Consider the following 25,727-nt stretch of genomic DNA (forward strand, 5'->3'; position numbering starts at 1 on the left):
AATATTAAAGGTTTAAACCAGCCCAAGTAAGATTTTTCAGAATATCCGACTTTTTCTGTGGTGATGACCAAGAAAAATTAATAATTTTCAAGGTGAGTAGTCACTTTACACGCCAATATCTAGAAAACTACTGGGAATATTCTCATGAAGTAAACAGCATTGTATTATGGAAAGAATGTTCTTTAAATATTATTTAAGGTTTAAACCAGTCCAAGTAACATTTTTTAGAATATCCGATTTTTTCTGTGGTGATGACCAAGAAAATTTATACATTTTCAAGGTGAGCAGTCACTTTAAAGCCGAATATGTGGAAAACTACTAAGAATATTCTCGTGAAACAAACAACATTATATGTAAAAAAGAATATTCTTAAAAAAATATTAAAGGTTTAAACCAGCCCAAGTAATATTTTTCAGAATATCCGATTTTTTCTGTGATGATGACCAAGAAAAATTATTAATTTTCAAGGTGAGCAGTCACTTTACACGCCAATATCTAGAAAACTACTGGGAATATTCTCATGAAACAAACAGCATTATATGTAAAAAAGAATATTCTTAAAAAAATATTAATGGTTTAAACCAGTCCAAGTAACATTTTTCAGAATATCCGACTTTTTCTGTGGTGATGACCAAGAAAAAATTTTCATTTTCAAGGTGAGTAGGCACTTTACATGCAAATATCTAGAAAACTACTAGGAATATTCTCATTAAACAAACAGTATTATATTTAGGAAGGAATGTTCTTTGAAAAATATTTAAGGTTTAAACCAATCCAAGAAACATTTTTCAGAATATCCGACTTTTTCTGTGGTGATCACCAAGAAAAATTATTAATTTTCAAGGTTAGCAGTAGTTACTTTAAAGACGAATATCTGGAAAACAACTAAAAATATTCTAGTAAAATAAAAAACGTTGTATTAAGAAAAGAATATTCTTCAGAATATCCGACATTTTCTGTGGTGATGACCAAGAAAAATAATTAATTTTCAAGGTGAGCAGTCACTTTACACGCCAATATCTAAAAAACTACTGGGAATATTCTCATGAAGTAAACAGCATTGTATTATGGAAAGAATGTTCTTTAAATATTATTTAAGGTTTAAACCAGTCCAAGTAACATGTTTTAGAATATCCGATTTTTTCTGTGGTGATGACCAAGAAAATTTATAAATTTTCAAGGTGAGCAGTCACTTTAAAGCCGAATATGTGGAAAACTACTAAGAATATTCTCGTGAAAAAAACAACATTATATGTAAAAAAGAATATTCTTAAAAAAATATTGAAGGTTTAAACCAGTCCAAGTAAGATTTTTCAGAATATCCGACTTTTTCTGTGGTGATGACCAAGAAAAATAATTAATTTTTTCAAGGTGAGTAGTCACTTTAAAGTCGAATATGGGGAAAACTACTAAGAATATTCTCGTGAAACAAACAACATTATATGTAAAAAAGAATATTCTTAAAAAAATATTGAAGGTTTAAACCAGCCCAAGTAACATTTTTCAGAATATGCGACTTTTTCTGTGGTGATGACCAAGAAAAATTATTAATTTTCAAGGTGAGTAGTCAATTTAAAGTCGAATGTTTGAAAAACTACTGGGAATATTCTCATGAAACAAACAGCATTATATGTAAAAAAGAATATTCTTAAAAAAATATTAAAGGTTTAAACCAGTCCAAGTAACATTTTTCAGAATATCCGACTTTTTCTGTGGTGATGACCAAGAAAAATTATTAATTTTCAAGGTGAGTAGTCACTTTAAAGCCGAATATTTGAAAAACTACTGGGAATATTCTCATGAAACAAAAAGCGTTGTATTAAGAAAAGAATATTCACCAAATAATATTACAGGTTTAAACCAGTCCAAGTAACATTTTTCAGAATATCCGACTTTTTTTGTGGCGATGACCAAGAAAAATTATTAATTTTCAAGGTGAACAGTCACTTTAAATTGGAATATTTAAAAAACTATTGGGAATATTTTTATGAAACAAAAAGCATAGTATTAAGAAAAGAATATTCCCAAAATATTGCTTAAGTTCCAAACCAGTCCAAACAAGATTTTCCAAAATACCAGACTTTTCCCGTGGTGATAATCAAGAAAAACTATTAACGTTCATTTATTTATCTCGACAGTGATTTCCCATAAATATTTTTAAGCCTAATTTTTGCATGAGTTTCATATATTTTATCCTAACAGTGTTTTTACGCTTATGGGTCTGCAATTGATGAACGATTTATCTCAGCAGTGATTTTTAAGTTTCAACGACCAGACGCTAGTAAAATTATTTTTTTTTAATGCTTTATCAGCAGCATTAATTGTTGTGCGATAAACATTTATCTTTTTAGTGATTTTTTTAGTTTTATTAACCTGTATTTTATCTAATAACTATTTATCACTTCAGTGATTTTTATTTTTTTACTGGTAATTTCTGCAATGATTTTTATCGTTTAATGACCAGTAAGTAGTAAATTAATTCGTTTATTTACCTTAACATGTTAAATCATGATAACAGTGATTGTTATTTTTTTTATTGTTTATCATATTATTAGGGATATTTATTTATCTTGACAGTGCTTCTATGGGTCTATATTTGATAATATTAAAAATATTAATAATAATAATAATCTTTGCAGTGATATTTTTTCTTCATGAAAAATTGAAGAGTTTGATAATAATTAATAATTTCTTGGATACTTGGACATGACATCAAGAAAAATCAATAAAAGTGAGGTTAGACTGTAAATTTGGCTTAAAAAAACCATCATCCACTCGACTTTCCGTTTCTCTCTTCTTCATTAAAACAATAAAGGACAGCCACAACAGTTCTTAGCAAGACAGAGTCCAGATATGTTCAAAAATCCTTTCTAAGTTGATATTGCTTGAATATTTTTTTAGAAGTTTCTTAATTAAAATATCAATTAAAAATAGTCAATTTCTTGCCCTATACTTACTTGTCCAGAAAATCCATAATACTGGCCAAGTCCAACCTTAAAACAACCAGAAATCAATAAGATCAATAAATACATTTTCTATTGCTTTAACAACTGCTTAATGAATCAATTCTAAGAATGTCTGCATATTATTATTCTACTCGATGACCTGATTTTCTATTGAAAAAACCCACTGATAGTATATGAAGTGGTCAGCGGGGTCAATAGTAAACTACTTCCAGGAATTTCTTATATGTTAACATAATATAAATGTTATTTTTAGTATATATTAATAATTTTTTTGATAATGTTATCATCGACGGTTATTGGCAAATTAAAATATTCGTTAGCGGGTCATCAGTCGTTTGGCTGCTATAATGTTGAATCGGAATTTTTGTGTTTTTTTTATAGTTTTTTTTATAATTTTTCAAAATGTTTCTTCGACGCTTATACTGTTGAATGCACTTAAGAGTGGTATTCAGAAGACCAGGTTAGTCGGTTTTAAATGTTTGTTTTAGGTTTGTTTATTGTTTTTAGTTCAGCTTTTTTTATCGAATGTATTATAGTGTTTTGTCAACGTTTTTTACAGTTTAAATGTTAGTTTTCATTTTTTTTTTATTTAATTTTTTTCGATGCTTTAAACTTGAACATAGTCCTTAATTTCATCTTCCTTAAATTTTCATTTTTTTATATATATATTTTTTTAATATTTATATTACTATTTAAACAATTTTTTTTAAATTGGATTGTTTTTTCAAATATTCGTGTAATATTTTTTAAATTTATTTATTTATAAATCATCTTTAATTTTGAAACAAAAACTCTACTTCTCCTTCAACTCTTTTTTCAACAAACATATTTGTTTACCAAATGTATAGCCTGAGCAAAACGTCCTTTCGCTCTTTCCTTTGTCTTTATCTCATCTTCTTCCTCTTTTTCGTCTTCTTCTTCTTCTTTCTCTTCTTTATCTTCTTCTCCTTTGGCTTCTAGTTCTAGTTCCTTAAAAAGTCTCTTTCGTAGGAAGTCAATAATTTCTTACAGACTTTTGACGTTTTTGAAGAAACAGAAGAAGGAAAGGGAGAAAATGAAGAAGAAGAAAAAGAAGAGGACAATAAGCGTTTGTCTCAACTGCCTATAAGAAATCAATAGTTTTTTTCAAGAAATCCCTGCCTATTTATCTCTGTGGTGTGAATGGAATATGTATGTTGTATTTGGTATATGTATTGTAATATATACAATATTACATCACCGCTTCTCCAATTTCAATGGAGGTTCTAGTATGACCTCAGTTTGACATCCACATCTCTCTTTGACTCGGAAGTTGATGATGATGATAGTGACGTTGAAGAGCTTGGATGAAGAGTAAGAGGAAGAGGAAGAGAAACATAAACTTTCTCAATTAGAACCAGTACAACTAATGATAGAATCTTCTTCTTCTTCTTCTTCTTTTTAAGGACGTCAAATGCCTAGAAGAAATTATTGATTAATTACAGGCAGTTGAGCCAAAGCCTCTTCTTCTTTTTCTTCTTTATAAAGGCGTCAAATGCCTGAAAGAAGTTATTGTTTCCTTACAGGTAGCTTGGCTTTTAGTACTCATTTATTAAAAAGGCTCTTTCTTTGTAGTTTTAATTTTTATTTATTTTTTTTTATTTAATCTCTTTCAACGAACATATTTTTCTCTCTCTTTCTCCTTCTGTCTCGTTCTTTCTGATTTTAAAATTGAAAAATTTTTTTTTTTTATTTTCTTTTTCATTTTCTTCATAATTTTTTTTTTATCGAACATAATTGTTAGTTAAATGTATACCATTAGGAAAATATTTTTTGTCCTTTCCTCTGTCTTTTTTTATTTTTTCATTTTTTTTTATTCTTTCATTTCTTTTTTTTCTTCGTCTACTTTTTCCTCTTCCTCCTGTTTTTTTAAATTTTCTTTTTCTTTTTCTTGGTCCTTGTCTTTGTTTCTTTCTTCTTCCTGAAATACTTCAATTGCCTGGAAGAAATAATTGATTTCTTACAGGCAGTTGAATCAAACTTTTACTTTTTTCTTCTTCTTCTTTTTCTTCTTGTACTCCTTCTTATTCTTCTTCTTTAAGGACATCAACTGCCTGGAAAAAATATTGATTTCTTACAGGCAGTTGAATCAAACTTTTACTTTTTTCTTCTTCTTCTTTTTCTTCTTCTTCTTCTTCTTCCTTTTCTTCTTCTTTTTCTTCTTCTTCTTCTTCTTCTTCTGGTTCTTCTACTTCTTCTTTAAGGACGTCAAATGTATACTCTAAGGAAAATATCTTTTCGACCTTTTCTCTGTCTTTATTTATTCTTTCTTTTCTTTTTTTTCTTCTTCTACTTTTTCCTTTTTCTCCTGTTTTTTTATATTTTCTTTTTCTTTTTCCTGGTCTTTGTCTTTGCTTTTTTCTTCTTCTTTAAATACTTCAAATGCCTGGAAAAAATTATTGATTTCTTACAGGCAGTTGAATCAAAGGTTTCTTCTCTTCTTCTTCTTTTTCTTCTTCTTCTTCTTCTTCTTCTTCTTCTTCTCCTCCTTTTTCTTCTTCTTGTTCTTCTACTTCTTTTTTAAAGACGTCAAATGTCTAGAAGAAAGTATTGATTTCTTACAGGCAGTTGAATCAAAGATTTCTTCACTTCTTCTTCTTTTTCTTCTTCTTCTTCTTCTTCTTCTCCTTTTTCTTCTTCTTGTTCTTCTACTTCTTTTTTAAAGACGTCAAATGTCTAGAAGAAAGTATTGATTTCTTACAGGCTGTTGAATAAAACGTTTCTTCTCTTCTTCTTCTTCTTCTTCTTCTTCTTCTTCTTCTTCTTCTTCTTTTTTCCTTCTCCTTCTCCTTCTCTTATTAATTTCTTAGGAAGACTCGTTCGTTCTGATTTTTAAACTTGAAAAAAGATTTTTCTTAAATTTCCTTTTTGATTTTCTTCATAATTTTTTTAAATATCTTTTCGACCTTTTCTCTGTCTTTATTTATTTTTTCTTTTCTTTTTTTTCTTCTTCTACTTTTTCATTTTTCTCCTGTTTTTTTATATTTTCTTTTTCTTTTTCTTGGTCTTTGTCTTTGTTTTTTTCTTCTTCTTCAAATATTTCAAATTCCTGGAAGAAATTATTGATTTCTTACTGGCAGTTGAATCAAAGGTTTCTTCTCTTCTACTTCTTTTTCTTCTTCTTCTTCTTTTTTTACTTCTGGTTCTTTTACTTCTTCTTTGAGGACGTAAAATGTCTAGAAGAAATTATTGATTTCTTATAGGCAGTTGAATCAAACGTTTCTTCTCTTCTTCTTCTTCTTCTTCTCTTCTTTTTCTTTTTCTTCTTCTTGTTCTTCTACTCCTTCCTTAAGGACGTCAAATGCCTGGAAGAAATTATTGATTTCTTACAGGCAGTAGAATCGAAGGTTTCTTCTCTTCTTCTTCTTCTTCTTCTTCTTCTTCTTCTTCTTTTTCTTCTTCTTTTTCTTTTTCTTTTTCTTTTTTTTGTTCTTCTACTTCTTCTTTAAGGACGTCAAATGCCTAAAAGAAATTATCGATTTCTTACAGGTAGTTGAATCAAACGTTTCTTCTCTTCTTCTTCTTCTTTTTCTTTTTCTTTTTTTTTTCTTTTTCTTCTTCTTCTTCTACTTCTTTTTCTTTTTCTTCTTCTTCTTCTACTTCTTTTTCTTTTTCTTCTTCTTGTTTTTTACTTCTTCTTTAAGGACGTCAAGTGCCTGGAAGAAAATATTGATTTCTTACAGGCAGTTAAGTCAAATGATTCTTTCTCTTCTTCTTTAAAGACGTCAAATGCCTGAAAGAAAATATTGATTTCTTACTGGTAGTTGAATCAAAGGTTTCTTCTCTTCTTCTTCTCCTTTTTTTTTTCTTGTTCTTCTACTTCTTCCTTAAGAACGTCAAATGCCTGGAAGAAATTATTGATTTCTTACACGCAGTAGAATGTTTCTTCTCTTCTTCTTCTTCTTCTTCTTCTTCTTATTTTTCTTTTTCTTTTTCCTGTTCTTCTACTTCTGCTTCTTGTTTTTTTACTTCTTCTTTAAGGACGTCAAGTGCCTGAAAGAAAATACTGATTTCTTACTGGTAGTTGAATCAAAAATTTCTTCTCTTCTTCTTTTTCTTTTTCTTCTTCTTCTTTTTCTTCTTCTTCTTTTTCTTCTTCTTGTTTTTTAGACAGTCGAGTCAAATGTTTCTTCTCTTCTTCTTTTTAAAGACTCAAATACCTAGAAAAAATTATTGATTTCTTACAGTCGGTTGAGTCAAACGTTTTTTCTTCTTCTCTTTCTTCTGCTTCTTTTTCTTCTCCCCCTTCTTCTTCTTCTTTAAGGAGGTCAGATGCCTGGAATAAATTATTGATTTCTTACAAGCAGTTGATCCAAACGTTTCTTTTCCTCTTCTTTTCTTTCTTTTTCTTACTCAAGTCAACAATCCTGAGCCATATTTATCAAGACCAAATATCACTCTCAAATAGAACCAATACAACTGATGATAGAATCTACTTCTTCTCATTCTTCTTCCGCTCCTTAGAGGATGAAGAGAAGAATGAGATCAAGGGATCTACTGTGCCACAATCTTTTACCGTATCTACCAAAGAACATTAACTATCTCAATTAGAATCAATACAACTGATAATAGAATCTTCATCTTCTTTTTCCTCCTCTTTTTCATCTGCTGATCAAGAATCTTATACCAAAGACTGCTTACTAAAGAACAGCAACTGTCCCAATTAGAATCAATTTAACTGACGATAGATCAACTCTCAATAAACTCAATTGATTGTGTAATAATACAAGTGAAATTCCAGATGTGGAGTCCATAAAATCGGATCAAAAATCATCCAACACGAGCACAGACACGGGGATCCTTGCGAACCAGTTGATCCGATAACGTACCAAAACCTGGATCAACCAATTGGACAATCGGAGAACCAACTGCACCAAGGAGGTACCTAAACACTGTTGATCACTGTTAAATTTCAACATCAGAAAATTATCTTTTTAGGTTCAAGTTTACCTCAGAGACCTCAATACCTGAACGGGCACTCCTATGGACCCAGAGATAATCAGCTTGAAGAGACCGGATATCCTGAAAGTTCTCCGGATCCGTTACTGAATTATAATCAAAATGGTGGTCAAGCAAGTTCGTCTGATCCTACAGTACTTCTTCATTACAATGAAAATGGTGCAGTAAACGGGCCGAATTATGGAGAATATCCTCAGGAAACAGGTAATGAAAGTGCGTTTGGTTCCGTTGGTCAGTCTGCAATTCCAAGAGTTGAGTTGGGTTCTTCAGGTCATTTTCCAGAGTTATTGGATACCAACCAGATTTTATAAATCATCTATTTTACTTAACATAATTGTTTTTCTTTTCTTGCCCTCTTAATGTCCTCTTTCTTCTTCTTCATCGTCATTTTCTTCCACTTCTGTATCTCCTTTTCCTTTTGGGCTTTTAGTAGGAGTTTTTTTTGAAAGATTCTTTCATTTTGCTTTGTCTTTTTTTGTTAGTTAGTTAGTTACTCCTCGATATTCTCAACAAAGATCTTCATGACTAAGAGAGATGGTCTATGGATTCCAATGTCAAACTGAGGTCATGTCAGACCTTCTTCTCTTTTTTCTTCTTCTTCTTTTGTCTGAATCTCTGGATTTCTTACAGGAAATTGAGTCAAATGTTTCTTTTCTTCTTCTACTTCTTTTTTTTCTTCTTCTTCTTCTTATTTAAGAACGTCAAATGCCTGGAAGAAATTATTGATTTCTTACAGGCAGTTGAGTCAAATGTTTCTTTTCTTCTTCTTCTTCTTCTTCTTTTTCTTCTTCTTATTCAAGAACGTCAAATGCCTGGAAGAAATTATTGATTTCTTACAGGTAGTTGAGTAGAATGTTTCTTTTCTTCTTTTACTTCTTTTTTTTCTTCTTCTTCTTCTTATTTAAGAACGTCAAATGCCTGAAAGAAATTATTGATTTCTTACAGGCACTTGAGTCGAATGTTTCTTCTCTTCTTCTTCTTCTTTTTCTTCTTCTTCTTTTTCTTATTCAAGAACGTCAAATGCCTGGAAGAAATTATTGATTTCTTACAGGCAGTTGAATCGAATGTTTTTTCTCTTCTTCTTCTTCTTCTTCTTCTTTTTCCTCTTCTTCTTCTTTTTCTTCTTCTTCTTCTTCTTCTTCTTCTTATTCAAGAACGTCAAATGCCTGGACGAAACTGTTGATTTCTTACAGGCAGTTGAGTCGAATGTTTCTTATCTTCTTCTTCTTCTTATTCAAGAACGTCAAATGCCTGGAAGAAATTATTGATTTCTTACAGGCAGTTGAGTAGAATGTTTCTTCTCTTCTTCTTCTTTTTCTTCTTCTTCTTCTTCTTATTCAAGAACGTCAAATGCCTGGAAGAAATTATTGATTTCTTACAGGCAGTTGAGTAGAATGTTTCTTCTCTTCTTCTTCTTTTTCTTCTTCTTCTTCTTCTTATTCAAGAACGTCAAATGCCTGGAAGAAATTATTGATTTCTTACAGGTAGTTGAGTAGAATGTTTCTTTTCTTCTTTTACTTCTTTTTTTTCTTCTTCTTCTTCTTATTTAAGAACGTCAAATGCCTGAAAGAAATTATTGATTTCTTACAGGCACTTGAGTCGAATGTTTCTTCTCTTCTTCTTCTTCTTTTTCTTCTTCTTCTTTTTCTTATTCAAGAACGTCAAATGCCTGGAAGAAATTATTGATTTCTTACAGGCAGTTGAATCGAATGTTTTTTCTCTTCTTCTTCTTCTTCTTCTTCTTCTTCTTCTTTTTCCTCTTCTTCTTCTTTTTCTTCTTCTTCTTCTTCTTCTTCTTCTTATTCAAGAACGTCAAATGCCTGGACGAAACTGTTGATTTCTTACAGGCAGTTGAGTCGAATGTTTCTTATCTTCTTCTTCTTCTTATTCAAGAACGTCAAATGCCTGGAAGAAATTATTGATTTCTTACAGGCAGTTGAGTAGAATGTTTCTTCTCTTCTTCTTCTTTTTCTTCTTCTTCTTCTTCTTATTCAAGAACGTCAAATGCCTGGAAGAAATTATTGATTTCTTACAGGCAGTTGAGTAGAATGTTTCTTCTCTTCTTCTTCTTTTTCTTCTTCTTCTTCTTCTTATTCAAGAACGTCAAATGCCTGGAAGAAATTATTGATTTCTTACAGGCAGATGAGTCGAATGTTTCTTTTCTTCTTCTTCTTCTTCTTTTTCTTCATCTTCTTCTTATTCAAAAACGTCCAATGCCTGGAAGAAATTATTGATTTCTTACAGGTAGTTGAGTAGAATGTTTCTTCTCTTCTGCTTTTTCTTCTTTTTCTTCTTATTCAAGAACGTGAAATGCCTGGAATAAATTATTGTTTTCTTACAGGCATTTGAGTCGAAAGTTTCTTCTCTTCTTCTTCTTCTTATTCAAGAACATCAAATGCCTGGAAGAAATTATTGATTTCTTACAGGCACTTGAGTCGAATGTTTCTTCTTCTCTTCTTCTTCTTCTTCTTGATCAAGAACGTCAAATGCCTGGAAGAAATTATTGATTTCTTACAGGCAGTTGAGTAGAACGTTTCTTCTCTTCTTCTTCTTTTTCTTCTTCTTCTTCTTATTCAAGAACGTCAAATGCCTGGAAGAAATTATCGATTTCTTACAGGTAGTTGAGTAGAATGTTTCTTTTCTTCTTCTACTTCTTTTTCTTCTTCTTCTTCTTCTTCTTCTTCTTATTCAAGAACTTCAAATGCCTGGAAGAAATTATTGATTTCTTACAGGCAGTTGAGTAGAATGTTTCTTCTCTTCTTCTTCTTTTTCTTCTTTTTCTTCTTCTTCTTCTTCTTCTTCTTCTTCTTCTTCTTCTTCTTCTTCTTCTTATTCAAGAACGTCAAATGCCTGGAAGAAATTATTGATTTCTTACAGGCAGTTGAGTCAAATGTTTCTTTTCTTCTTCTTCTTCTTCTTCTTCTTTTTCTTCTTCTTATTCAAGAACGTCAAATGCCTGGAAGAAATTATTGATTGCTTACAGGCACTTGAGTCGAATGTTTCTTCTCTTCTTCTTCTTCTTTTTCTTCTTCTTCTTCTTATTCAAGAACGTCAAATGCCTGGAAGAAATTATTGATTTCTTACAGGTAGTTGAGTAGAATGTTTCTTTTCTTCTTCTACTTCTTTTTCTTCTTCTTCTTCTTTTTCTTCTTCTTCTTCTTCTTCTTCTTATTCAAGAACTTCAAATGCCTGGAAAAAATTATTGATTTCTTACAGGCAGTTGAGTCGAATGTTTCTTTCTCTTCTTCTTCTTCTTCTTCTTATTCAAGAACGTCAAATGCCTGGAAGAAATGATGGATTTCTTACAGGCAGTTGAGTCGAATGTTTCTTCTCTTCTTTTTCTTCTTCTTATTCAAGAACGTCAAATGCCTGGAAAAAATTATTGATTTCTTACAGACAGTTGAGTAGAATGTTTCTTCTCTTCTTCTTCTTTTTCTTCTACTTTTTCTTCTTCTTCTTCTTCTTCTTATTCAAGAACGTCAAATGCCTGGAAGAAATTATTGATTTCGTTTGATTGTTTCTTCTCTTCTTCACAGTAAATGGGCCGATAAATGGCGAATATCCTCAACAAACAGGCAATGAACATGTGTTTGTGATTCAGTTGGTCAGCCGACAATTCCAAGACTTCAGTTGGGTGGTCCAGACCATCCAGATCATTTTCCAGACCTGATGGTTATCAACCAGATTTACAAACTGTTTTATAGATCAAACTTTCAATTTACCTCTTTCAACTACATCAACTTCGCTTGAGGTCAAGTTTCTCATGATTATAGTTGAAAAGTCTTCGGATTTCTTATCAAAATCAAGCGAGCCGTTGCAAGAGAAAATAGATCCCAATAGTTCCTCATTACACTACTGAATTGGTACCAAAGACGTCACATAATGATGAAATCACTTTGTTGATTAAATAGAGTATTTGGTATTGAAAATGTTCAAAGATCAAGTGGAATTTGCAAGTGATTCTCTCTTCGTTCAATTAATAGCGAGGCCTTAACACATGATCGATCACACAAACATCAAATATTGCATCCGTTGCACAATAAGCGCGAACGTCAAGTTTATAAATCAAAATTCTATTGGTCATCTGTGCTGCTCATTTTTATTAACTTTTTCTTTGTTTAAGGTCCTAAAGCATTACCAGACATAGACATTCGATCGGGGATGAATGAAGACCAGCAGAGCTCCACCGTCAGTTCAACGTCAACCTCAACGTCAACTTCAACGTCAACCAGGGAATATCAAACGGTACCAACAGATGGCGGTAGGAATATCGGCAATGCTAAACCCAATGGATTTGATAATACGAATTCTGGAACTTATGCTCCGATAAAGGGAATTCACTTGGGGTAGAATTTATGTGGATTTAATATATGAAGGGATGGATTATTTATATGATAAAATATATAAGCAAATGAGTTATTTGTTTTTTTTTTTATGTAGTCATCTGCAAACATATGTGACCTTGAAGCGAGTGATCGCTTTGAGAATCAATCATTTTTCTTGGATACCGCTCCATAAAAAGGTCAATACTGGAAAAACTTTATATTCTATTGACTTAATCCTTAAATAACATTTAAAGCACATACCTTTCTTAATATTTTCCTTTTTATTGCATAACCATACCTTTGCAAGTTTCTTAGATTTAGAAGTTCAAAGTGAGTTAATCAAGGTCTGTGGCCAATCTTAATAAAAGTCAGTAGGACCTTAGGAGTCTACAGTTGATATCTTTTGATCTACTGATGCCATCATAATTAAATAAACTTTTTTTGCAAGGAAATGACTTGGACTTTAACTTGTGTAGAGACCTTTTTACCTGTAGATTTAATATTTACCGAGATATCAGATGGAGAAGCTGAAGTCCTCCTTAGTGACAAGATATTTTACGAAAATCTTCCATATCTGTCTTGGATGCAATTTTTCGATCATTATCAATAAGAGTGAAGATGTTGTACCAGATACAATCTACCCAATAGTGCCTATAAAAAATTTAACAAATTACTTCTTCATGAGTTATAACCATTTAAAATTTGATTCTGGTCAGTAGGACCTTGGAGCGTCGACTTGGGAGTCTACAGTTGATATCTTTTGATCTACTTATGCCATCATAATTAAATAAACTTTATTTGCAAGGAAATAAGTTGCACTTTAATTTATATAGAGACCTCAAAACCTGTAGAACCAACATTTACTGAGATATCAGATTGAGAAACTAAAGACCTCCCTAGTGACAAGATTTTTTACGAGAATCTTCTATATCTGTCTAAGAAGTAATTTTTTGCTTATCATCAATAGGAGTAAAGTTGTTGTACCAGACACAATCTACATAATACTGCATATAGAAATTTTAACAAATTTTTTCTTCATGAGTTATAACCATTTAAAGTTTGAGTCACGTCAGTAAGACCTTGGAGCGTCCACCTGGGAGTCTACAGTCGATATCGTTTGATCTACTGATGCCATCATAATGAAATACACTTTATTTGCAAGGAAATAAGTTGCACTTTAATTTATGTAGAGGCCTTTAAATCTGTAAAACCAACATTTACTGAGATATCAGATCGAGAATCTAAAGACCTCCCTAGTGACAAGATTTTTTACGAAAATCTTCCATATCTGTCTTAGAAGCAATTTTTCGATCATTATCAATAGGAGTAAAGTTGTTATAACAGATACAATCTACCCAATACTGCCTATAAAAATTTTAACAAGTGACTTCTTAATGAGTTATGACCATTTAAAATTTGATTCTGATCAGTAGGACCTTGGAGCGTCGACTTGGGAGTCTACAGTTGATATCTTTTGATCTACTAACGCCATTATAATGAAATAAACTTTATTTGCAAGGAAATAAGTTGCACTTTAATTTATGTAGAGACCTCAAAACCTGTAGAACAAGCATTTACTGAGATATCAGATCGAGAATCTAAAGACCTTCCTGGTGATAAGATTTTTTACGAGAATCTTCCATATCTGTCTTGGATGCAATTTTTCGATCATTATCAATAAGAGTGAAGATGTTGTACCAGATACAATCTACCCAATACTGCCTATAAAAAGTTTAACAAATTACTTCTTAATGAGTTATGACCATTTAAATTTTGATTCTGGTCAGTAGCACCTTGGAGCGTCGACTTGGGAGTCTACAGTTGATATCTTTTGATCTACTTATGCCATCATAATGAAATAAACTTTATTTGCAAGGAAATAAGTTGCACTTTAATTTATATAGAGACTTCAAAACCTGGAGAACCAACATTTACTGAGATATCAGATGGAGAAACTAAAGACCTTCCTAGTGACAAGATTTTTTACGAGAATCGTCCATATCTGTCTTAGAAGCAATTTTTTGCTTATCATCAATAGAAGTAAAGTTGTTGTACCAGGCCCAATCTACGCAATACTACCTATAAAAATTTTAACAAATTACTTCTTAATGAGTTATAACCATTTAAAGTTTGATTCAGGTCAGTAGGACCTTGGAGAGTCGACTTGGAAGTCTACAGTCGATATCTTTTGATCTACTTATGCCATCATAATGAAATAAACTTTATTTGCAAGGAAATAAGTTGCACTTTAATTTATGTAGAGGCCTTTAAATCTGTAAAACCAACATTTACTGAGATATCAGATCGAGAAACTAAAGACCTCCCTAGTGACAAGATTTTTTACGAAAATCTTCCATATCTGTCTTAGAAGTAATTTTTTGCTCGTCATCAATAAAAGTGAAGTTGTTGTACCAGACACAATCTACCCAATAGTGCCTATAAGAATTTTAACAAATTACTTCTTCATGAGTCATAACCATTTAAAGTTTGATTCAGGTCAGTAGCACCTTGGAGCGTCGACTTGGGAGTCTACAGTCGATATCTTTTGATCTACTAATGCCATCATAATGAAATAAACTTTATTTGCAAGGAAATAAGTTGCACTTTAATTTATGTAGAGACTTCAAAACATGTAGAACCAACATTTACTGAGATATCAGATGGAGAAACTAAAGACCTTCCTAGTGACAAGATTTTTTACGAGAATCTTCCATATCTGTCTTAGAAGCAATTTTTTGCTTATCATCAATAGAAGTAAAGTTGTTGTACCAGGCCCAATCTACGCAATACTACCTATAAAAATTTTAACAAATTACTTCTTAATGAGTTATAACCATTTAAAGTTTGATTCAGGTCAGTAGGACCTTGGAGAGTCGACTTGGAAGTCTACAGTCGATATCTTTTGATCTACTGATGCCATCATAATGAAATAAACTTTATTTGAAAGAAAAGGAGTTGAACTTTAATTTATGTAGAGGCCTTTAAATCTGTAGAACCAATATTTACTGAGATATCAGATCGAGAAACTAAAGACCTCCCTAGTGACAAGATCTTTTAGGAAAATCTCCCATATCTGTCTTGTATGCAATTTTTCGATCATTATCAATAGGAGTAAAGATGTTGTACCAAACACAATCTACCCAATAGTGCCTATAAAAATTTTAACAAATTACTTCTTCATGAGTTATAACCATTTGAAGTTTGATTCGGGTCAGTAGGACCTTGGAGCGTCCACTTGGGAGTCTACAGTAGATATCTTTTGATCTACTGATGCCATCATAATTAAATAAACTTTATTTGCAAGGAAATAAGTTGCACTTTAATTTATGTAGAGGTTTTTAAATCTGTAAAACCAACATTTACTGAGATATCAGATCGAGAAACTAAAGACCTCCTTAGTGACAAGATTTTTTACGAGAATCTTCCATATCTGTCTTAGAAGCAATTTTTTGCTTATCATCAATGGAAGTAAAAATATTGTATGAGATACAATCCACCAAATACTGCCTATAAAAATTTTAACAAATTACTTCTTCATGAGTTATCACCATTTAAAATTTGATTCAGGTCAGTAGGACCTTGGAACGTCCACTTGAGAGTCTACAGTCGATATCTTTTGATCTACTAATGCCATCATAATGAAATAAACTTTATTAGCAAGGAAATAAGTTGCACTTTAATTTATGTAGAAGCCTTAAAACCTGTAGAACCAACATTTACTGAGATATCAAATCGAGAAACTAAAGACCTCCCTAGTGACAAGTTCTTTTAGGAAAATCTTCCATATCTGTCTTGCATGCAATTTTTCGATCATTATCAATAGGAGTAAAGATGTTGTACCGGATACAATCTACCCAATAGTGCTTATAAAAATTTTAACAAATTACTTCTTTATGAGTTATAACTATTTAAAATTTGATTCTGGTCAGTAGGACCTTGGAGGGTCCACTAGGGAGTCTACAGTCGATATCTTTTGATCTACTAATGCCATCATAATGAAATAAACTTTGTTTGTAAGGAAATAAGTTGCACTTTGATTTATGTAGAGGCCTTTAAACCTATAGAACCATTATTTACTGAGAAATCAAATCGAGAAACTAAAGACCTCCCTAGTGACAAGTTCTTTTAGGAAAATCTTCTATATCTGTCTTGGATGCCATTTTTCGATCGTTATTAGTAAAAGTAAAGATGTTGTACCAGATACAATCTACCCAATAGTGCCTATAAAAATTTTAACAAATTATTTCTTCATGAGTTATCACCATTTAAAGTTTGATTCAGGTCAGTAGGACGTTGGAGCGTCGACTTAAGAGTCTACAGTCGATATCTTTTGATCTACTAATGCCATCATAATGAAGTAAACTTTGTTTGCAAGGAAATAAGTTGCACTTTAATTTATGTAAAGGCCTTTAAACCTGTAGAACCAACATTTACTAAGATATCAGATTGAGAAACTAAAGACCTCCCTAGTGACAAGATTTTTTACGAAAATCTTCCATATCTGTCTAAGAAGTAATTTTTTGCTTATCATCAATAGAAGTGAAGATGTTGTACCAGACACAATCTACCCAATACTACCTATAAAAAGTTTAACAAATTACTTCTTAATGAGTTATGACCATTTAAAATTTGATTCTGGTCAGTAGGACCTTGGAGCGTCGACTTGGGAGTCTACAGTTGATATCTTTTGATCTACTAACGCCTTCATTATGAAATCAACTTTATTTGCAAGAAAATGGGTTGCGCTTTAATTTATGTAGAGAGCTTAAAACCTGTAGAACTAACATTTACTGAGATATCAGATCGAGAATCTAAAGACCTCCCTGGTGATAAGATTTTTTACGAGAATCTTCCATATCTGTCTTGGATGCAATTTTTCGATCATTATCAATAAGAGTGAAGATGTTGTACCAGATACAATCTACCCAATACTGCCTATAAAAAGTTTAACAAATTACTTCTTAATGAGTTATGACCATTTAAATTTTGATTCTGGTCAGTAGCACCTTGGAGCGTCGACTTGGGAGTCTACAGTTGATATTTTTTGATCTACTTATGCCATCATAATGAAGTAAACTTTATTTGCAAGGAAATAAGTTGCACTTTAATTTATATAGAGACTTCAAAACCTGTAGAGCCAACATTTACTGAGATATCAGATTGAGAAACTAAAGACCTCCCTAGTGACAAGATTTTTTACGAAAATCTTCCATATCTGTCTAAGAAGTAATTTTTTGCTCATCATCAATAGAAGTAAAGTTGTTGTACCAGACCCAGTCTACCCAATACTGCCTATAAAAATTTTAACAAATTACTTCTCCATGAGTTATAACCATTTAAAGTTTGATTCAGGTCAGTAGGACCTTGGAGAGTCGACTTGGAAGTCTACAGTCGATATCTTTTGATCTACTTATGCCATCATAATGAAGTAAACTTTATTTGCAAGGAAATAAGTTGCACTTTAATTTATATAGAGACTTCAAAACCTGTAGAACCAACATTTACTGAGATATCAGATCGAGAATCTAAAGACCTCCCTGGTGATAAGATTTTTTACGAGAATCTTCCATATCTGTCTTGGATGCAATTTTTCGATCAGTATCAATAAGAGTGAAGATGTTGTACCAGATACAATCTACCCAATAGTGTCTATAAAAATTTTAACAAATTACTTCTTTATGAGTTATCACCATTTAAATTTTGATTCACGTCAGTAGGACCTTGGAGCGTCGACTTGGGACTCTACAGTTGATATCTTTTGATCTACTAATGCCATCATAATGAAATAAACTTTATTTGCAAGGAAATAAGTTGCACTTTAATTTATGTAGAGACCTCAAAACCTGTAGAACCAACATTTACTGAGATATCAGATGGAGAAACTCAAGACCTCCCTAGTGACAAGATTTTTTACGAAAATGTTCCATATCTGTCTAAGAAGTAATTTTTTGCTTATCATCAATGGAAGTAAAGTTGTTGTACCAAACACAATCTACCCAATATTGCCTATAAAAATTTTAACAAATTACTTCTTCATGAGTTATGACCATTTAAAGTTTGATTCAGGTCAGTAGTACCTTGGAGCGTCCACTTGGGAGTCTACAGTTAATATCTTTTGATCTACGAAAGCTACAGAAACGAAATAGACTTTTTGTGAAAGAAAATCAAACGTGCTACAATTCGTATAAAGACCTTTTTAGCTGTAAAGCTATTATTTAGCTAGATATTAGCTATAGTAGCTGTGCAGCTGTTAGTGACAAGACTTTTCAAGAAAATCTTCCATATCTGTCTAAGAAGTAATTTTTTGCTTAGCATCAATAGAAGTGAAGATGTTGTACCAGACACAATCTACCCAATACTGCCTATAAAAATTTTAACAAATTACTTCTTAATGAGTTATGACCATTTAAAATTTGATTCAGGTCAGTAGGACCTTGGAGCGTCCACTTGGGAATCTACAGTCGATATCTTTTGATCTACCAATGCCATCATAATGAAATAAACTTTGTTTGCAAGGAAATAAGTTGCGCTTTAATTTATGTAGAGACCTTAAAACCTGTAGAACTAACATTTACTGAGATATCAGATCGAGAATCTAAAGACCTCCCTGGTGATAAGATTTTTTACGAGAATCTTCCATATCTGTCTTGGATGCAATTTTTCGATCATTATCAATAAGAGTGAAGATGTTGTACCAGATACAATCTACCTAATAGTGCCTATAAAAATTTGAACAAATTACTTCTCAATGAGTTATCACCATTTAAAGTTTGATTCAGATCAGTAGGACCTTGGAGCGTCGACTTGGGAGTCTACAGTCGATATCTTTTGATCTACTAATGCCATCATAATAAAGTAAAGTTTATTTGCAAGAAAATAAGTTGCGCTTTAATTCATGTAAAGACCTCAAAATCTGTAGAACCAACATTTACTGAGATATCAGATCGAGAAACTAAAGACCTCCTTAGTGTCAAGATTTTTTACGAAAATCTTCCATATCTGTCTTGGATGCAATTTTTCGATCATTAACAATAGGAGTAAAGATGTTGTACCAGATACAGTCTACCCAATAGTGCCTATAAACATTTTAACAAATTACTTCTTCATGAGTTATCACCATTTAAAGTTTGATTCGGGTCAGTAGCACCTTGGAGCGTCGACTTGGGAGTCTACAGTTAATATCTTTTGATCTACGAAAGCTACAGAAACGACATAGACTTTTTGTGAAAGAAAATCAAACGTGCTACAATTCGTATACAGACCTTTTTAGCTGTAAAGCTATTATTTAGCTAGATATTAGCTATAGTAGCTGTGCAGCTGTTAGTGACAAGACTTTTCAAGAAAATCTTCCATATCTGTCTAAGAAGTAATTTTTTGCTTAGCATCAATAGAAGTGAAGATGTTGTACCAGACACAATCTACCCAATACTGCCTATAAAAATTTTAACAAATTACTTCTTAATGAGTTATGACCATTTAAAGTTTGATTCAGGTCAGTAGGACCTTGGAGCGTCGACTTAGGAGTCTACAGTTGATATCTTTTGATTTACTAAAGCCATCATAATGAAATAAACTTTATTTGCAAGGAAATAAGTTACACTTTAATTTATGTAGAGGCCTTTAAACCTCTAGACCCAACATTTACTGAGATATCATACATACAGCACTTAAGGGCCTCCTTATTAAAAAGTCGAATTCTTCTTCCGGATTTCTTGATTGTTTTCTAGTGAGTTCCTGACTTTTGATCCAAAACACGGGTCTATTGATCTGTTTGCATCGTTAAAACATAAAGAGTCAACTCAATTGGTTTTAATGCTACCCTAACCATCTAAACTTTCAAAAAAAGTACTGTCTGATAATGAATGACAAATAATCCTTGTCAAGAGACATTGGGACCTTTTTTCTGGTTAGTGTGATCATCTAACACTATTTCCTTCGAATCTCTCATTTACCATATGTGCGTGAAAACGACTAGTCATCTGCAAATAGATATGCTCATCTACTCAAATGAGGATTATTGGTCTCATCACGTTATCATAAAGGTTTCGATGATTATTAGGTAAAGAATATGTAAAACGTACTTTTGAACTTATTTATTGGTAGCTGCTAAGATACATTAAATATCGCCGAATATAGAAATGTTGCTGGTTGTTATTGGATTTTCAAGCATTTTCCACCATAGTACACATGTCCAGCGTTACAAGAGGTCACACATAATAAACATCTGGACTTCAAGTTGACTTTTAAGGGAGCTTCTTCGGGATTTTCTTCATTGGCATCTCTTTTTACCAACCGTCGGACATTCCCTTCTAATTCTTTTGTCACTGCTTCAATTTTTATCGCAGCACCACTAGAACAATGAGGCGACGACACCAATATTATTATTAAAACTGCTATAATGAGAAGTGCGAACTGCATTTTATATGATTGTTGCAAAAGTAACGATTTTACGTACTTCACACGAGGTGTAACTTTAAATTGTTTTAAAGCGAGATAACCGGGGGTGTCATAAATTAATTAAAATACGTAAGAGAGAATCAGTTTTGCTTATTAAAATGGTAAATAAGATGGCGTGATACTGATAAGAATATATATATCAGTGAGTAATTAATTCACGTTAATCAGACTTTAGAATATTCGTTAAATTAATAGATGTTTGATTCTCAAAGTGATTATAAGGTCTGAAATTTAGAGAACTACCAGACGCATTTCTATGAAGTAAAAAGAAAGATGCTCAAAAAAGTATGTGCTAAAATGAATAGGATGTATATTTTTGACCCTTTTATGTATCGACATGTTTCCAGGATTCCAGTATAATGTTTTTATATAGGACATAAGTAACTTCCTGTATAGAACATTAGAGAACGTCCAAATTTAGTATATGATCACATTTTTATAAGAAAACAGCAGCTTATTTGTCAATTATTTAAAAAAAAAAATACCGATTGATAAGCCCGAAAGTCAATAATGCCTCGATAAGCTTTAGTAGTACCTATACGAGTACTTCATGAATGAGGTTTTCGTATAAGATTTGTAAACTATGCGCGTGTTTTTTAAAAAGGACCTCGTGTTCAGCTTTATAAAAATAATTAATTAATTAATTAAGTTTCCTCGTCTCTATGGCTAAAAAACTTTACACTCAACTAATTCTCCTCGTTTTAATATTGATTATTACCTCGTTGGATTGTGCGTTCGTAAGTTACGACGATTTTGTGAGAGTTAGACGTTTGACCAACGAGTTTCCAATGTTTAGTGCAAACATTTTACGAACTAAGAATAATTGCAGGAGGGGGCAAATAATGCTTTTTCCTAGCGAGTGTAGGAATGCTTATGGATAGACAGAACAGGTATAATTTTTTATACTGTTATTATTATTATTATTAAGTTGGGTGTTTTGGTGTATAAAAAACGTGCTGATATAATTAGAGGGTGTAAGTGAGTGACAAAATTTTGTTTTAGTTTCCAGAATACATAGGGAAAAATTTAAAGTGACAACAGTGTCTTTTTCATGTTTTTTTTTTAATAATTTTAATTCAAAAGAGACAGTTAATTCGGTATTCTGTAATTCAAATTGTTTGTGCTTTTCTGATTGTTATAAATGCGAAATTTCAATGTACAAATCAGGTCAGAGTTACAGAAAAAATTAAATAAACAAAAAATTGCAGAAAAACCCTGAGAAAATGTAAAAAATCAAGAAATCTAATTCACTAAATAATTTATTAACAATTTAATTTTTTTTAAATTTTTTGGCAAAAGATGTTTTTTATTTATTTCTTTTACCTTTAATTTATGGTTTTTAAGTCAAGTCTGAGTCTGAAGTTTTATGTGTCAAATTTAAAAAATTCTGTATAAAGGATTTTGTATTTTCTTTTTGTTGCTATGGATATATATATATATCCTAAATTACTATCTAATTTAGTGAATGTTTAATGGTTTTATTAATTTGAGGTATTTTTTACCTATACAGTGGTAAGGCCAAAATTAAAATCTGTTTTTTTCAAATATAGGTCCTACTTTTCTGATTTTTTTTAATATATAGGCTAATTGATTTCAGAAGTGGGATATTTTGAAAAATTCACCAATTTTTTTTTAAATTAGATTTGAACCTATTTTAAAATAGCCTAAAAGCTATAATTTGAAATTGATGCAAAAAATTACTCCAAAAAATTTTAATTTTTATTTTTTCAAAAATGCCTCTTTTTGACCCTATGTCCTTTTCCTTGTTTTTTTCTAGTCACTCTATTTTTCATATATTTTATAAAAACAATGCTTGAAATATAATTTTAAAAAAATAATGCTTATTTTTGACTATCTGTCCCTTTTGTTTTTTGTTCTAACCAAGTTTTTCTTATTTTCTTTTGCATTTATTTTAAATGTTTTTTTTTACAAATTTTTAAATATATAGACATATATATAATATGGAAAATTAATTTAAATACCAGGAATAAAATTTAAAATTACTTTACAAATTAAAAATGTCAAAAAAAAACGTCAAATATCAGTGCCATTAAAATATGAAAAAAAAACATGTAATAAAAATGAAAAATGCTCTTCTAGAAATTCAGGCATTCGAGGTTAAAAAAAACTTCTTCCAGGCATTCAAAAAACAATTGCCTGGAAACTTGAATAATTGTATTTTTTTCCAGACTTTCTGAGGTTATTTCTTCCAGTTTCCAGACTTTTAAGGAAAAGCAATTGATTGTTATTCACTGGAATTATATCAAAATAACCTTTTGCCTGGTATTAGAGGTCATTATTTATTTTTTCGAGGCATCCAAGGGAAAATAACTGCCTGGAAAAGTAAACATTTATTTTCTTCTTCCAGGCATTTTGAGGTTATTTCTTGCAGTTTCCAGACATTCAAGGAAAAACCAATGGGTGTTATTGCCTGAAAGAGAAATAATTGTTACTGCCTGAAATTATTGGAAAATCATCATTTTCCTGGCATTTGAGGTCGCTTTTTACTGATTCCAGAGATCTATAAAAAATAACTACCTGGAAAAGTGAAAAATTATTTTCTTTTTCCAGGAATTTTAAGGTCATTTCTTCCATTTTCCAGACATTCAAGGATAGAGAAATGATTGCCACTATCTGAAATTATTGGAAAATGACCTTTTTCCTAGTATTTAAGGTCATTATTTACTTCTTCCAGGCATCCAAAGGAAAATAACTGCCTGGAAAAGTGAAAAATTATTTTCTTCTTCCAGGCATTTTGAGGTCATTCGTTTTAGTTTCCAGACATTTAAGACAAGAGAAATTACTATTACTGCTTGAAATTATTGGAAAATGACTTTTTGCCTGGTATTTAAGGTCATTATTGACTTGTTCCAGACATCCAAGGGAAAATAACTGACTGGAAAACTGAAAAATAATTATTTTCTTCCAGGAATTTCGAGGTCATTATTGACTTGTTCCAGACATTCAAGGAAAAACAAATGATTGTTACTGCCTGAAATTATTTCAAAATGGCCTTTTGCCTGGTATTTAAGGTCATTATTTACTTCTTCCAGGCATTCAAAGGAAAAAAAACTGCCTGAAACAGTGAAAATTAATTTTTTTCTTCCAGGAATTTGAGGTAATTTCTTCCAGTTTCCAGACATTTAAGACAAGAGAAATGACTGTTTCGGCCTGAAATTATTGGAAAATGACCTTTTTCCTAGTATTTGAGGTCATTATTTACTTCTTCCAGGCATCCAAAGGAAAATAACTGCCTGGAAAAGTAAACAACTATTTTCTTCTTCCAAGCATTTTGAGGTCATTTCTTCAATTTTCCAGACATTCAAGGAAAAATCAAATTGTGTTATTGCCTGAAAGAGAAATAATTTTTACTGCCTGAAATTATTTGAAAATGGCCTTTTTCCTAGTATTTGAGGTCATTATTTAGTTCTTCCAGGCATCCAAAGTAAAATAACTGCTGAAAAAGCGAAAATTTATTTACTTCTTCCAGGCATTCAAAGGAAAATAACCGCCTGGAAAAATGACAAATATTTATTTTCTTCTAGGAATTTTGAGGTCATTTGTTCCAGTTTCCAGAAATTCAAGGGAAGAGAAATTATTGTTACTACCTGAAATTATTGGAAAATGACCTTTTTCCTAGTATTTAAGGTCATTATTTACTTCTTCCAGGCATCCAAAGGAAAATAACTGCCTGGGAAAGTGAAAAATTATTTTCTTCTTCCAGGCATTTTAAGGTCATTTCTTCGATTTTCCAGACATTTAAAGATAAACAAATGAGTGTTATTGCCTGAAAAAGAAATAATTGTTACTGTCTGCAATTGTTGGAAAATCATTTTTTTCCTGGCGTTTGAGGTCGCTTTTTACTGATTCCAGAGATGCAAACAAAAATAACTGCCTGGAAAAGTGAAAAATTTGTTTTCTTTTTCCAGGCATTTTGAGGTCATTTGTTCCAGTTTCCAGAAATTCAAGGGAAGAGAAATGATTGCTACTGCCTGAAATTATTTTAAAATTACCTTTTGCCTGATATTTGAGGTCGATATTGATTTGTTCCAGGCATGCAAAGATAAATAACTGCCTGGAAAAGTGAAAATTTATTTTTTTCTTCTAGTCATTTTGAGGTCATTTGTTCCAGTTTCCAGACATTCAAGGAAAAATCAAAGTGTTACCTGAAAGAGAAATAATTGCTACTGCCTGAAATTGTTGGAAAATCATCATTTTTCTGGCATTTGAGGTCGCTTTTTACTGATTCCAAATATCTGAAAAAAATAACTACCTGGAAAAGAAAATTTGTTTTCTTTTTCCAGGAATTTTAAGGTCATTCCTTCTAGTTTCCAGACATTCAAAGGAAGATAAATAAATGCCTATTACTACCTGAAATTATTGGAAAATGACCTTTTGCCTGATATTTGAGGTCATTATTTACTTCTTTCAGGCATCCAAAGGAAAATAGCTGCCTGGAAAAATGAAAAATTATTATTTTCTTCTAGGAATTTCGAGGTAATTTCTTCCATTTTCGAGACATTCAAGGAAAAAACAATTTATTGTTACTGCCTGAAATTATTTTCCTAGTGTTTGAGGTCTATATTTACTTCTTCCAGGAATCCAAAGGAAAAAACCTGCCTGGAAAAATGAAAATTTTTTTTCCAGTCATTTTGAGGTCATTTGTTCCAGTTTCCAGACATTCAAGGAAAAATCAAAGTGTGTTATTGCCTGAAAGAGAAATAATTGCTACTGCCTGAAATTATTGGAAAATCATCTTTTTTTCTGGCATTTGAGGTCGCTTTTTACTGATTCCAGAGATGCAAACAAAAATAACTGCCTGGAAAAGTGAAAATTTGTTTTCTTTTTCCAGGAATTTTCAGGTCATTTCTTCTAGTTTCCAGACATTCAAGGAAAAACAAGTGATTGTTACTGCCTGAAATTATTTCAAAATGACCTTTTACCTGGCATTATTTACTACTTCCGGGCATCCAAAGAAAAATAACTACCTGGAAAAGTAAAA

The 25,727-nt window shown here is 31.4% G+C and overlaps 2 protein-coding genes across 3 annotated transcripts in view; one reads left to right on the forward strand and one right to left on the reverse strand.

Annotated features, from left to right (window-relative positions):
• LOC126744468 (uncharacterized) overlaps positions 1-25,727 on the reverse strand; it is a 29,670-nt gene that overhangs the window by 1,874 nt on the left and 2,069 nt on the right. The window contains exon 1 of one of the 2 annotated variants that reach the window (XM_050451908.1): positions 2,958-3,124. The exons of the other annotated variant lie outside the window; for it this stretch is intronic. Within the exon in view, the coding sequence (XP_050307865.1) occupies positions 2,958-3,032 (75 nt within the window). The 5' untranslated portion in view covers positions 3,033-3,124. Of the gene's footprint in view, positions 1-2,957; positions 3,125-25,727 lie in introns of those variants that run through there. 2 annotated transcript variants of the gene reach the window in all.
• Positions 3,259-12,362, forward strand: LOC126744469 (uncharacterized). Its single transcript, XM_050451910.1, has 4 exons — positions 3,259-3,426; positions 7,726-7,865; positions 7,923-8,147; positions 12,067-12,362. Exons 1-4 carry the CDS (start codon positions 3,314-3,316, stop codon positions 12,291-12,293), a joined length of 705 nt encoding a protein of 234 aa, XP_050307867.1. The 5' UTR covers positions 3,259-3,313; the 3' UTR covers positions 12,294-12,362.

Source organism: Anthonomus grandis, chromosome 14 (assembly GCF_022605725.1).
Source record: "Anthonomus grandis grandis chromosome 14, icAntGran1.3, whole genome shotgun sequence".
Lineage (NCBI taxonomy): Eukaryota > Metazoa > Arthropoda > Insecta > Coleoptera > Curculionidae > Anthonomus > Anthonomus grandis.

Coding starts and splice junctions, on each gene's coding strand:
- LOC126744469 (XM_050451910.1), top strand. CDS start 3,314: ATGTTGAATCGGAATTTTTGTGTTTTTTTTATAGTTTTTTTTATAATT. Junction 3,427..7,725: donor AGTGGTATTCAGAAGACCAG/GTTAGTCGGTTT, acceptor GTGAAATTCCAG/ATGTGGAGTCCATAAAATCG. Junction 7,866..7,922: donor GAACCAACTGCACCAAGGAG/GTACCTAAACAC, acceptor TTATCTTTTTAG/GTTCAAGTTTACCTCAGAGA.